At 44.7% G+C, this 12,434-nt stretch overlaps 1 protein-coding gene across 1 annotated transcript in view; it reads left to right on the top strand.

The window, feature by feature from the left end:
- The window catches only part of GXYLT2 (glucoside xylosyltransferase 2), a 105,881-nt gene extending 95,855 nt beyond the window's left edge, over nt 1-10,026 (top strand). Inside the window, exon 7 of the mRNA XM_003785492.3 lies at nt 9,639-10,026. Coding sequence (XP_003785540.1) covers nt 9,639-9,821 — 183 coding nt within the window. The 3' untranslated portion in view covers nt 9,822-10,026. The remainder of the gene's footprint in view (nt 1-9,638) is intronic.
- The last annotated feature ends 2,408 nt before the right edge of the window (nt 10,027-12,434 follow it).

Here is a 12,434-nt window from a genome sequence, read left to right as displayed (position 1 = left end):
TTTTTTTTTTTTTTTTTTTATAAACATCATCGTGCTATATTTTGTCCAGGCTGGTCTCAAACTCCTGGCCTCAAGCAGTCCTACCACCTTGGCCTCCCCAAGTGCTGGGATTACTGGCATGAGTCACTGCTCCCAGTCAATTTTGTTTCATAAATGATTTTATTTAAGATACTAAATAATGGCTCAGCGCCAGTAGCTCAGTGGCTAGGGCTACAGCCACATACCCAGGAGCTGGCAGATTTGAACCCAGCCCCGGCCTGCCAAACAATGACAACTACAACCAAAAACATAGCCAGGCATTGTGGCTGGTGCCTGTAGTTCCAGCTAGTTGGGAGGCCGAGGCAAGAGAATCACTTATACCCAAGAGTTGGAGGTTGCTGTGAGCTGTTATGCTACAGCACTCTACTGACTCTACCGAGGGCGACATAGTGAGACTCTGTCTCAAAAAAACAAACAAAAAAACCACTCAATAATGGTCCTCAGTTGGCCTAGAAGTACAACTTGCATTCAGGCATTTGAATAAGTAACATCACTAGCCCCAACCTGAAATGTGAGTAAATAATAGAAGGCGTATTTCCTCATCCTCTACAATGTGGTGGACTGTTGTGTAGTCAGAGCTTGGCTTTGGGCCTGGACAGACCTGGGTTCAAATCCCAAATTTGTCACTTTCTGATGATTAAGCCATGAACTGTGCTCTTTCCTTAAAGTGCCTCAATTTCCTCATCTGTAAAACAGAGATAATAATATTATCTACCTCATAAAGGTGTTTTGAGAATTCAACAAAATGACAGCATCAAACCTTTAGTATAGCACATACCTTATGCCTGTGCCCAGTAGTTAGTAGTTGTTTTCATGTTTCAGTTTCAAGCTTATCTCTCTACCTCATTCACATTTTTTCACTTTTTCCTCTCTCTTCCTGTTTGTATTTTTTCCCTCAGTATACATTTTTTTGCCCTCCCTTCATCTCTCTTAGAAAATACTCTTTTTTATTCTCTTTCTTCTGTCTTTCTCACGTGAACACACATCCTAACCCTATGTGATATATGTTCGCATGAAGGTGTTACCTCCCAAATGGAGGGGATGGGGGGTCAGGGGTTTTGGTTCATTGTTTCAATTACTTGGCTGAGATTGAAAGTTCAACCCAGGCACTGTGGTTACTGAAAGCAAAAGTGGGTGGAAACTGAAAATAAAACTGGAGCTGCACAGGCAGTGTGGATAGAAAGCAAAAGTCACCAGCACATGTTTCAGGGTAACAAAGAGAGATTTATTTAGGAGGAACAAAGAGAAAACGTAGCAGGCTTCCAAGAGACAGGAGCAGAGGTGAGAGAGATGGAAACACAAAGGCTGGTGGAGGGGTATAAATGCCACTCCATTTGAAATTGGTGGCAAGTCTTTCACTGGCTACTCTGTACCTCCAGGTAGTATTGCCCTTTCCTATTGGTCATGGATGGTCTCTTTCCATTGGTCATTGGTTATCTAGGTTACTTCATACCCACGTTCTCATGGGCAGTCCAGACTTCTGGCTTCAGCAGTCCAGGCTTTACTCCCAGCCCCCTTGAAGCCTTTTTCTTAGTGTCTCTTCTTAGAAGGTTCATTTGCTTGGCTGGTATCAAGTCAGTAGATGCAAATTGGTTTTATTTAACAAGGAGGTTTTTTCTCCTTGACACAAGTAAGGAATGTCCCAGAGATAGCTCCCAAAGTAGCGTGTTCCTGAACTAGGAGGTTGGGCTGGTTCTATAGTCCGTGAGGGTAATGAAGCATGACGACGTGACAGGATCTTGAGATGGAGTGATGTCGGGAAACATACCCTGGCTACATCCTGCCATGGGATGTCGGGGCTCAATCTGACTGGATTGTGGATCCTGCCATGGAGTGTTCGATCCTTAATTAGGTCTCTGCTCGTCTGTCAGAGCATTTAAGTTCCACCCATGGTTGCAGGCTTGGTTCATCTGGGCATGCTGAGGTTATGTGACCTTCAACCTGGAGATCATGGCAACTGAAAAACAACTAACAAGCTAGTTACTTAAAAATTAAGTCTGATTGGTTTAGTGGGGTCTCAGCAGGGGCAGTGCAATCTCTTCTTATCATGACCCAAAAGTAAGTCATCTATCAGATACACATTCTTAAGCTGGGTATGATGGCTCATTTGTGTAATCTCAGCACTTGTTTTTCTTTTTTTGAGACAGAGTCTCACTTTGTCGCCCTTGGTAGAATGCCATGGTGTCACAGCACATAGCAACCTCAATCTCTTGTGCTTAAGCGATTCTCTTGCCTCAGTCTCCCGAGTAGCTGGGACTACAGGCACCCACCACAGCACCTGGTTATTTTTTGTTACAGTTGTTGTTTAGCAGGCCCCGGCCAGGTTCTAACCCACCAGCCTTGGTGTATGTGGCTGGTGCCATAACCACTGTGCTACAGGTGCCGAGCCAATCCCAGCACTTTTGGAGGCCTTGGTTGCAGAATCATTTGAGGCCAGAGTTTGAGTCCAGCCCAGCCTGGGCAACAGAGTGACACCCTATATCTATTTTATTTCATTTTATTTTACTTTACTTTATATATATATTTTTTTAATTTTTTGTAGAGACAGAGTCTCACTCTGTTGCCCTCGGTAGAGTGCTGTGACATCATAGCTCACAGCAACCTCCAACTCCTGGGCCCAGGCGATTCTCACACCTCAGCCTCCCGAACAGCTGGGACCATAGGCGCCCACCACAACACCCAGCCATCTTTTTGTTGCAGTTTGGCTGGAGCTGGGCTTGAACCCACCCCCCTCAGTATATGGGGCCAGTACCTTACCCACTGAACCACAGGCGCTGCCCACTTTATATTTTATTTTATTTATTTTTGGGTTTTTTTTTTTTGAGACAGAGTGCCGTGGCATCATCGTAGATCACAGCAACCTCCAACTCAGGCTTAAGCAATCCTCTTGCCTCAGTTTTTCTATTTTTAGTAGAGATGGGATCTTACTTTTCTTCAGGCTGGTCTCAAACTTGTGAGCTCAGGCAATCCACCCACCTCGGCCTCCCAGAGTGCTGGGATCACATGCGTGAGCCACTGTGCCTGGCCTATTTTTATTTCTTTTGAGACAGACTCTGACTCTGTTGCTCAAGATAGAATGTGTTAGGCTCAGCCTGGTTCACAGGAACCTCAGATTCCTGGGCTCACTTGATTTTCCTGTCTCAGCTTCCCAAGTAGCTGGGACTATAGGCAGCCACTACCACACCAAGCTAATTTTTCTATTTTTAGTAGAGAAGGGGTCTTGGGCGGCTCCTGTGGCTCAAAAGGGTAGGGCGCTGGTCCCACATGCCGGAGGTGGTGGGTTCAAACCCAGCCCCGGCCAAAAATGGCAAAAATAAATAAATAAAGCTTATCTTTAAAAAAAAAAGAGAAGGGGTCTCACTCTTGCACAGGCTGGTCTCTCGAACTCCTGAGTTTAAGACATCCTCCCACCTTGCCCTTCCAGAGTGCTAGGATTACAGATGTGAGCTACCATACATAGCCCCTATCTCTATTAAAACAACAAAAAAATCTACAAAAAGAGAAATAAACAGACTATCCATAAATTATCTCTCTTTTTTTTTTTTGAGACAGAGTCTATGTCGCCCTCTGTAGAGTACGTGGCATCACAGCTCACAGCAACCTCAAATTCTTCGGCTCAAGTGATTCTCTTGCCTCAGCCTCCCAAGTAGCTGGGACTACAGCACCCACCACAATACCTGGTTATTTTTTTGTTGCAGTTGTCATTGTTGTTTAGCTGGCCTGGTCTGGGTTTGAACCCGCCAGCCTCTGTGTATGTGGCTAGCGCCATAACCACTGGGCTATGGGCACCGAGCCCATAAATTCTCTTGACAGTCATTTATGAAGCACCTATTTTATGCAGGAATAACTCCAGTTTCTAGGAATTCAGTAGTTAACAGGATGAGTCGCTAGTCCTCAAGAAACATATTCTAGTAGGAAACCAGATGATACTCATAAAGAAATGAAAGTCCTCTGAGATAGTGAAAAGTGTTAAGAAGGTGTAAAAATAGCAGGGTATGAGTCCAGAGTCCCAGGATGGAGAGAAGTGTTCCCTAGCTGGGGTCATGAGGAAGGGATGGACAAGGCTGAGACTTGGTCAGAGTCATGGGGAAGGGATGGACAAGGCTGAGACTTGGTCAGAGTCATGGGGAAGGGATGGACAAGGCTGAGACTTGGTCAGATGGAGGCAGCTCTGGGGAAATCTGAGGAAGACCTTGCTAAGCAGAAGAAATAATCAGGGCAAAATCCCTAAGGTGGAATAAATTTGGGAAAGCCAAGGACAGGGAGAGGTCAGAAGAATAAGGAAAGACAGGAGCCTTCCAGGTCACCTGAGCCTTTAGAACAAGGGAGGAGTTGGGATCTTATTCTAGTTAGAGTGGAAACCCTTTGGGAAAGTAATAGTCTGTGATTTATACGTTAAACATATCGCCTTAGGCCATGTGATACGGCGCACACCTGTAATCCCAGTATTCTGGGAGGCCAAGGAGGGTGGATTGCTTGAGCTCTGGAGGTCGAAACCAGCCTGAGCAAGAGCTAGACTCCATCTCTGCTAAAAATAGAAAAACTAGGTGGGTGGTATGGTGAGCACTTGTAGTCCCAGCTACTAGGGAGTCTGAGGCAGGAGGATCTCTTGAGCCCAGCAGTTTGAGGTTGCTGTGAGCTATGATGTCATATCACTCTACCGAGGTTGACAGAGTGAGACTCTGTCTCAAAAAAAAAAAAAAATCACTTTGGTGACATATAGTAGAAGAGGTGCACTCCTAGTACTTGGGAGGCTGAGGTTGGTGGATGCCTCAGCTTGTGAGTTCAAGACCAGCCTGAGCAAGAGGGAGACCCCCATCTCAAAAACATAGCCGGGTGTTGAGGGGGGGCAGGGCCTGTAGTCCCAGCTACTTGGGAGCATGAGGCAAGAGAATTGCTTGAGCCCAAGAGATTGAGGTTGCTGTGAGTTGTGACGCCAGAGCAGTCTACCAAGGGCAGCAAAGTGAGACTCTGTCTCAAAAAAAAAAAAAAAAAGAGTGAAAACACAAGATTATTTGTGAGACTGAATGCAGCCTTCCAGGTTAGCAATGGGGCTGGCGTGGGCTTGCATGGCTGCAGAAGACAGGAAGAAGTGGCCATGTTCAGGATGTATTGTCCATACAGTGTACAGAACTTGCTGATGGATTGGATGAAGGATGCTGGGGAAAGAGAAGAATCAAGGGTGACTTCAAAGTTTTGACCTATACTGTTCCCCTTGATGGGGATAGAGTGGTAAAAGGGGTTCAAACCTGGCCTCAGGAGATTTAATCAATTGTTCAATTGCATGATGGGGCCAGGAGTAGCCTATAATCCCAGCTCTTTGGGAGCAGAAGTGGGAAGATCACTGAAGGCCAGGTTTGAGACCAGCTTGGTAACATAGCAAAACCCTATATCCTCCAAAAATTAAAAAGTTATTCAGGTGTGGTGGTGTGTACCTGTTGTATATTCAGCATCTCAAGAAGCTGACATGGGTGGATTATCTGAGCTCAGGAGTTTGAGGTTGCTGTGGTTGTACCACTGCGCTCTAGCCTGGAAGACAGAGCAGTGAGACCCTGTCTCTTTAAATTAAAAAAAAAAATGCACAGTAAAAAACACTGTACCCGGGCTTGGTGCCTGTGGCTAAGGTGCCAGCCACATACACCTAAGGTGGTAGGTTCGAATCCAGCCCAGGCCCACCAAACAACAATGACGGCTGCAACCAAAAAATAGCCGGGCGTTGTGGCGGGCCCCTGTGGTCCCAGCTACTTGGGAGGATGAGGCAGGAAACTTGCTTGAGCCCAGGAGTTGGAGGTTGCTGTGAGCTGTGATGCCACAGTACTCTACCCAGGGGGACAGCTTGAGGCTCTGTCTCAAAAAAAAAAAAACATTGTACCCAAAAAAATAAAGAAAAAAATTGTCCCAAATTTTGTCTGGGACAGAACCTTCTTGCTTTATGTAATGTCCTTCTGAGAAGCAATGGACATTTCTGATAAATGTGATTTAAGCTAAAAGGGATTAATATTTTTTTTCTAAGAAACTAGACACCCACCCATTGTGCTCTCAGAAAGAGGGTGCTGACTTTTAACCATTCTTCTCTCTCTTTTTTTCTAGAAGTCTTTTCATATTAAATGCCCTCACAGGAGTTCAGGAGCAATATCCTATCTCTACTAAAAATAGAAAAACTAGCCCAAAGTCATGGTGGGCACCTGTAGTCCCAGCTACTCAGGAGGCTGAGGCAAGAGGATTACTTGAGACCAGGGGTTTGAGGTTGCTATGATTTATGATGATGATTCTATGGCATTGTATCCAAGGTGACATGAGACTCTGTCTCCAAAAACAGAGTCCCCTTGGTGACGCCTGTGGCTCAAGGAACAGGGTGCCAGCCCTATATACTGGGGGTGGCAGGTTCAAGCCTGGCCCTGGCCAAAACTGCAAAATTGTAAAAAAAAAAAAAGAAAGAAAGAAAAATACCCTTGGGTAGCACCTGTGGTTCAGTGAGTAGGGTGCCGGCCCCATATACTAAGGGTGGCGGGTTCAAACCTAGCCCGGCCAAACTGCAACAACAAAAAATAGCTGGGCGTTGTGGTGGGCGCCTGTAGTCCCACCTACTCGGGAGGCTGAGGCAAGAGAATCACCTAAGCCCAAGAGCTGGAGGTTGCTGTGAGCTGTGACACCACAGCACTCTACTGAGGGTGACAAAGTGAGACTCTGTCTCTAAAAAAAATTTTTTTTTAACATGTTGGCCACACACAGTGGCTCACACCTGTAATCCTAGCACTCTGGGAGGCTGAGGTGGGTGGACTGCTTGAGCTCAGGAGTTCAAGACCAGCCTGAGCAAGAGTGGGGGGAGGGTCTACTTTCATTTTCTGTACTGAAAATGAAAACTGAGGCAAGAAGGATCTCTTGAGCCCACGGGTGTGAGGGTGCTATGATCTATGACTCATAACTAACTGGTCTGAAAGTTTTCTTTTGCATAATGCTGTTTATGGACATATTCCAGGAAAAATCAAGAGAATTTTTTTAAACAGATAAAAACCGCAAAGACTAAATATTAAGGGGCAAATAAACAACTGCCAATATTTGGTACCTGAATTATTAAAATAAAGTTCATTGCTAATAAATTGCACTAGTCGAGTCCTAAATTCTGGACTTCCAAGAGATTACCATGGACAAGCCCTAACGTTTCTTCATCCAGATGTTTCAGGCAGGGTTTGGTAGTTCAGGCCTGTAATCCCAGCACTTTTGGGAGGCCAAGGCAGAAGGATTGCTTGAGCCCCAGAATTTGAGACCAGCCTGGGCCACATAGCAAAACCTCATCTCTAAAAAAAATAAAATAATAAAATTTCCAGGGTGTGGTGGTACCCACTTGTAGTCCTAATTACTCAGGAGGCTAAGGCAGGATGATCACTTGAGCCCTGGAGTTTAAATTTACAGTGAGCCATGATTATGCCATTGCACTCTAGCCTAGGCAATAGAACAAGACCCTGTCTCTTATAAAAAGGTAATAGATGGGTGGCGCCTGTGGCTCAGTGGGTAGGGCATCAGCCCCATATACCAAGGGTGGTAGGTTCGAACCCAGCCCCAGCCAAACTGCAACAAAAAAATAGCTGGGCGTTGGGGTGAGTGCCTGTAGTCCCAGCTACTCGGGAGGCTGAGGCAAGAGAATCGGCTAAGCCCAAGAGCTAGAGGTTGCTGTGAGCTATGACGTCACAGCACTCTATTGAGGGTGACAAAATGAAACTCTGTCTCTAAAAATAAAAAAGGAAAGGAAAGGAAATATATACATTTAAAAAGAAAAGTGAAAACAGATTGCTTCAAAGACAAAAAATATGAAGAATTCAGTGTTTTGTTGTTACAGATGTCAAGTGAGTATGTACTTGAGTCTTGCTTCCACTTGGTGTTACATGCTATATATAGACTATCCTGTCCTTAGAGAGACGCTTTGTTTTTAGATTTTAGGAGCCTTAACGACCCAAGTAAATCCTTTTTTTTTTTTTTTGTAAAGAAGTAAAGGGCAGTGCCTGTGGCTCAGTGGGTAGGGCACTGGCCCCATATACCAAGGGTGGTGGGTTCAAACCCAGCCCCTGCCAAACTGCAACAACAACAACAACAAAAATAGCCAGGCATTGTGGTGAGCATCTGTAGTCCCAGCTATGTGGGAGACTGAGGCAAGAGAATCGCTTAAACCCAGGAGTTGGAGGTTGCTGTGAGCTGTGTGTTGCCACGGCACTCTACCAAGGATGATAAAGTGAGACTCTGTCTCTATTTAAAAAGAAGAAGAAGAAGAAGAAGTAAAGAGGGCGGTGTCTGTGGCTCAGGGGAGTAGGGCTTCAGCCCCATATGCCAGAGTTGGCAGGTTCAAACCCAACTCCAGCAAAAAACTGCAAAAAAAAAAAAAAAAAAGTAAAGAAACTGGCCAGGCGCCGTGGCTCACACCTATAATCCTAGTGCTCTGGGAGGCTGAGGCAGGTAGATTGCCCTGAGCTCACAAGTTTGAGACCAGCCTAAGCCAGAGTGAGACTTTGTTTCTAAAAAATAGCAGGGCATTGTGGCAGGCACCTGTAGTCCCAGCTACTCAGAAGACTGAGGCAAGAGAATCACTTGAGCCTAAGAGTTTGAGGTTGCTTGTGAGCTATGATGCCATGGTACTCTACCAAGGGCGACTAAATGAGACTCTGCTCAAAAAAAAAAAAAAAAGAAGTAAAGAAACTGAGATCCAGGCTCGGCACCTGTAGCACAATGGTTACAGTGCCAGCCACATACACCTAATGCTGGTGGGTTAAAAAATAGCCTGGCATTGTGGCAGGTGCCTATAGTCCCAGCTACTTGGGAGGCTGAGGTAAGAGAATCGCTTGAGCCCAAGAGTTTGAGGTTGCTGTGAGCTGTGACACTAGAGCACTCTACTGTGGGCAACATAGTGAGACTCTGTCTCAAAAAAAAGAAACTGAGATGGGTGGCACCTGTGGCTCAAAGAAGTAGGGCAACAGCCCCATATGCCGGAGGTGGTGGGTTCAAACCCAGCCCCGGCCAAATACTGCAAAAAAAAAAAAAGAAAGAAAGAAGCTGAGGTCCAGAGAGGGTAAGTGATTGCCTGCATTTGCATGGCTGAGTCAGGATTTGAACTTAAATCCATAGAGGGCTGGATCCCTATACAGGATCCCCTCTATAGTGTTTACTGTTTAAGAACACATAGTCTTGGCTCAGTGCCTGTGGCTCAAGTGGCTAACACACCAGCCACATACACCTAAGGTGGTGGGTTCGAATCCAGCCGGGCCCGCCAAACAACAATGATGGCTATAACCAAAAAATAGCCGGGCATTGTGTCGGGCGCCTGTGGTCCCAGCTACTTGGGAGGCTGAGGCAGGAGACTCGCTTAAGCCCAGGAGTTGGAAGTTGCTGTGAGCTGTGATGCCACACTCTACCCAGGGGGATAGCTTGAGGCTCCGTCTCAAAAAAAAAAAAAAAAAAAAAAAAAGAACACATAGTCTTGTGCCTTAGCGCTTAAACGCTAATTCTCCCGGGTCATTTCTTAGTAAAAATGATTTGCATTTAACATGCCATTTCAGTAACTAAAATAAACTTTTCTTTTTCTTTTTTTTTTTTTTTTTATCATCTTTCAGTTTCCTTTTCAAGATAATCTCTTTCAATCCATGTATTACCCTCTGCAGCTGAAGTTTTTGGAGACTGTGCACACTTTATGTGGACGAATCCCGCAAGTTTTTCTGAAGCAAATTGAGAAAACAATGAAACGGGCTTATGAGAAACATGTCATCATCCGTGTCGGCCCCAACCAGATGCACTGAATATTTTGTCTTGTTGCAAGTCATTTGGCTATCTTATGATGAAGGAAATGTTAATCTTTAGGCTGCCTGGATCTTCTTGTGTGTGAATATTTAATGGTGCTCCATGACTGTTGAGTTTAAAACACCTTGTTAAATTTTGCTAATGAATTGCCCTTAAAAGGGAATATGCTTTACTTTGATTTTTTCTAAAATGCTATTCATCTCTGCTTAAAAACAAACAAAAATGGGCATGATGCCTATAGTGCCAGTTACTAGGAAGGCTGAGGTGGGAGGATCACATGTGGCTACAAGTTTTTGCAACATGGTGAGACTGAGACCTTAGTTCTAACAAAAAAATGATGGAGACCAGTGAATTGCTTGAGTGCAGTAGTTCAAGACCAGCCTGAGCAAGAGCTAGACCCCTGTCTCTACTAAACATAGAAAAACTAGCTGGGTATCATGGTACACATCTATAGTCCCAGATACTCAGGAGGTTGAGACAAGAGAATCACTTGAGCCCAAGTTTGAGATTGCTGTAAGCTGTGACACCACGGCACTCCAATCAGGGGGACAGAATGAGATTCTGTCTCAAAAAAAAAAATATATATATATATATATATTATGCACTTAGCATTGTTCAAGCAGGTCTAGCTAGCTATGAAACAAACTTTTCTGAGCCTTATAATTCCTGTTAAGTGTGTGACCATTTCAGTGGCATCTGAGGTGTTCATTTATCCAGCGTTCTTGAGACACTTTTCTCCCACACAGCTGTTAAAGACGTGAAAGATATTTGTGAAACAAATTGTAGAAAATATGAACCTTCTTCACTGATCATGGTTGAAAGCAAAATAAAAAGAAAGAGAAAACATGGGCCAGTGCACCAAAATCAAGATTAGACTGGTTATAATCTTACCAACCAGTAGAAAAGATTGCTGCCATTTTAATGTAGCACCTTCTAGCCTTTTCCCCCTACTTTTGTACTTTCCCTTCTGACGTATGTTTAAAACAAGTAGTCTCAGTAAAAGCTAGCCCCTTTCTTGAGAATTTTGTATAAGAAATTAATAAGAGGCTAGAAAGTTCAACCAGCTGATTATGTTTACAACATTTCATTTTAAGTACACCTGAGAGGAGTGTTCAGATTTCAGCTAATTGGGCAGTGTTAAAGGATGAAGCAGGTTTGGGTGCAGTGATTCATGCCTGTAATCCTAACACTCTGGTAGGCTGAGGCATGTGGATTGTTTGAGACCAGCCTAAGCAAGAGCAAGATTCTGTCTCTATTAAAAATAGAAAAATTAGCTGGATGCTGTGGCAGGCACGTGTAGTCTCAGCTACTAGGGAGGCTGAGGCAAGAGGATTACTTGAGCCCAAGAGATTGAAGTTGCTGTGAGCTACGATGCCACAGCTCTCTAGCCTGGGGCCACAGAGTAAGACTTTGTCTCCCCCATGCCCCCCCAAAAAGGATGAAGTGTGTAACTGGAGGTATTTTTCAGGAAAAATTATTTAGAATTGTAGAGAACTAAATCATAAGAAATTTCTATGCAACAACAGCTTCTGAAAGAAAATTCAGTAATTGTGTTAAACCAAGGTGTCTCTTTAGCAAGAGTTGTGATTTTATGTTTACCCACAAAGACATTTGCTCTTTGTAGTAGTATTATTATTATTTAATGTAAAGACAGGGTCTTACTTTGTCAGCCTCGGTAGAGTGCCGTGGCATCACAGCCCACAGCAACCTCCAACTCCTGAGCTTAGGTGATTCTCTTGCCTCAACCTCCCAAGTAGCTGGGACTACAGGCACCTGCCAGAATGCCCAACTATTTCAGAATGCCCAGCTATTTTTGTTGTTGTTGTTGCAGTTTGGCCGGGTCTGGGTTCGAACCCACCACCCTCTGTATATGGGACCGGCGCCCTACCCACTGAGCCACAGGTGCTGTCCATCCTTTTTTTTGTTTTTTCCTTAATTTGAGATAGACTCTTACTCTGTTCACCAGGCTAGAGTGTCATGGTGCCATGGCTCACAGCATCCTCAAACTCATGGGCTTAAGTGATCCTCTTGCCTCAGCCTCAGCCTCTGAGTAGCTGGGACTACAGGCGCCTGATACAACACCCAGCACCCAGCTAGTTTTTCTATTTTTAGTGGAGTAAGGGTCTCACTCTTGTTCAGGCTGGGACATTTGATCTCTTAATAGTCTGGCTGAGGGCAGTGGTTTCACATTTGTAATCTTAGCACTCTGGGAAGCCCAGGTGGGACGATTGCTTAAGCTCAGTTTGGGAGAATCTGTAGGCCAACCTGAGCAAGAGCCAGATTCCTCTACTAAAAATATCAGGCATTGTAGCCACACCTGTAGTCCCAGCTACTCAAGAGGCTGAGGCCCTACGATTGCTTGAGCCCAGGAGTTTCAGGTTATAGTGAGCTATGATGATGCTACTGCACTCTACACAGGGCCACGTGGCAACAGAGCAAGCCCCTGTCTTAAAAAAAATAAAAAACAAATTTAGTAGACATTGTCTTCTCTCTTCTTTAAACTATTGGCCAATGGGTGGAAATCAAATGCCGACTTCAAATTCAATGCCTATCACATAAACCAGCTGATTCTAGTATATGTGCTGCCGAAGCAAGCACAATCAGCTGATTCT

This window comes from Otolemur garnettii, unplaced genomic scaffold (genome assembly GCF_000181295.1).
Source record: "Otolemur garnettii isolate 467f Iridium unplaced genomic scaffold, OtoGar3 scaffold00015, whole genome shotgun sequence".
Lineage (NCBI taxonomy): Eukaryota > Metazoa > Chordata > Mammalia > Primates > Galagidae > Otolemur > Otolemur garnettii.
The sequence above is the reverse complement of the archived record's forward strand: the minus strand, read 5'-3'. Positions and strand labels throughout refer to the sequence as shown.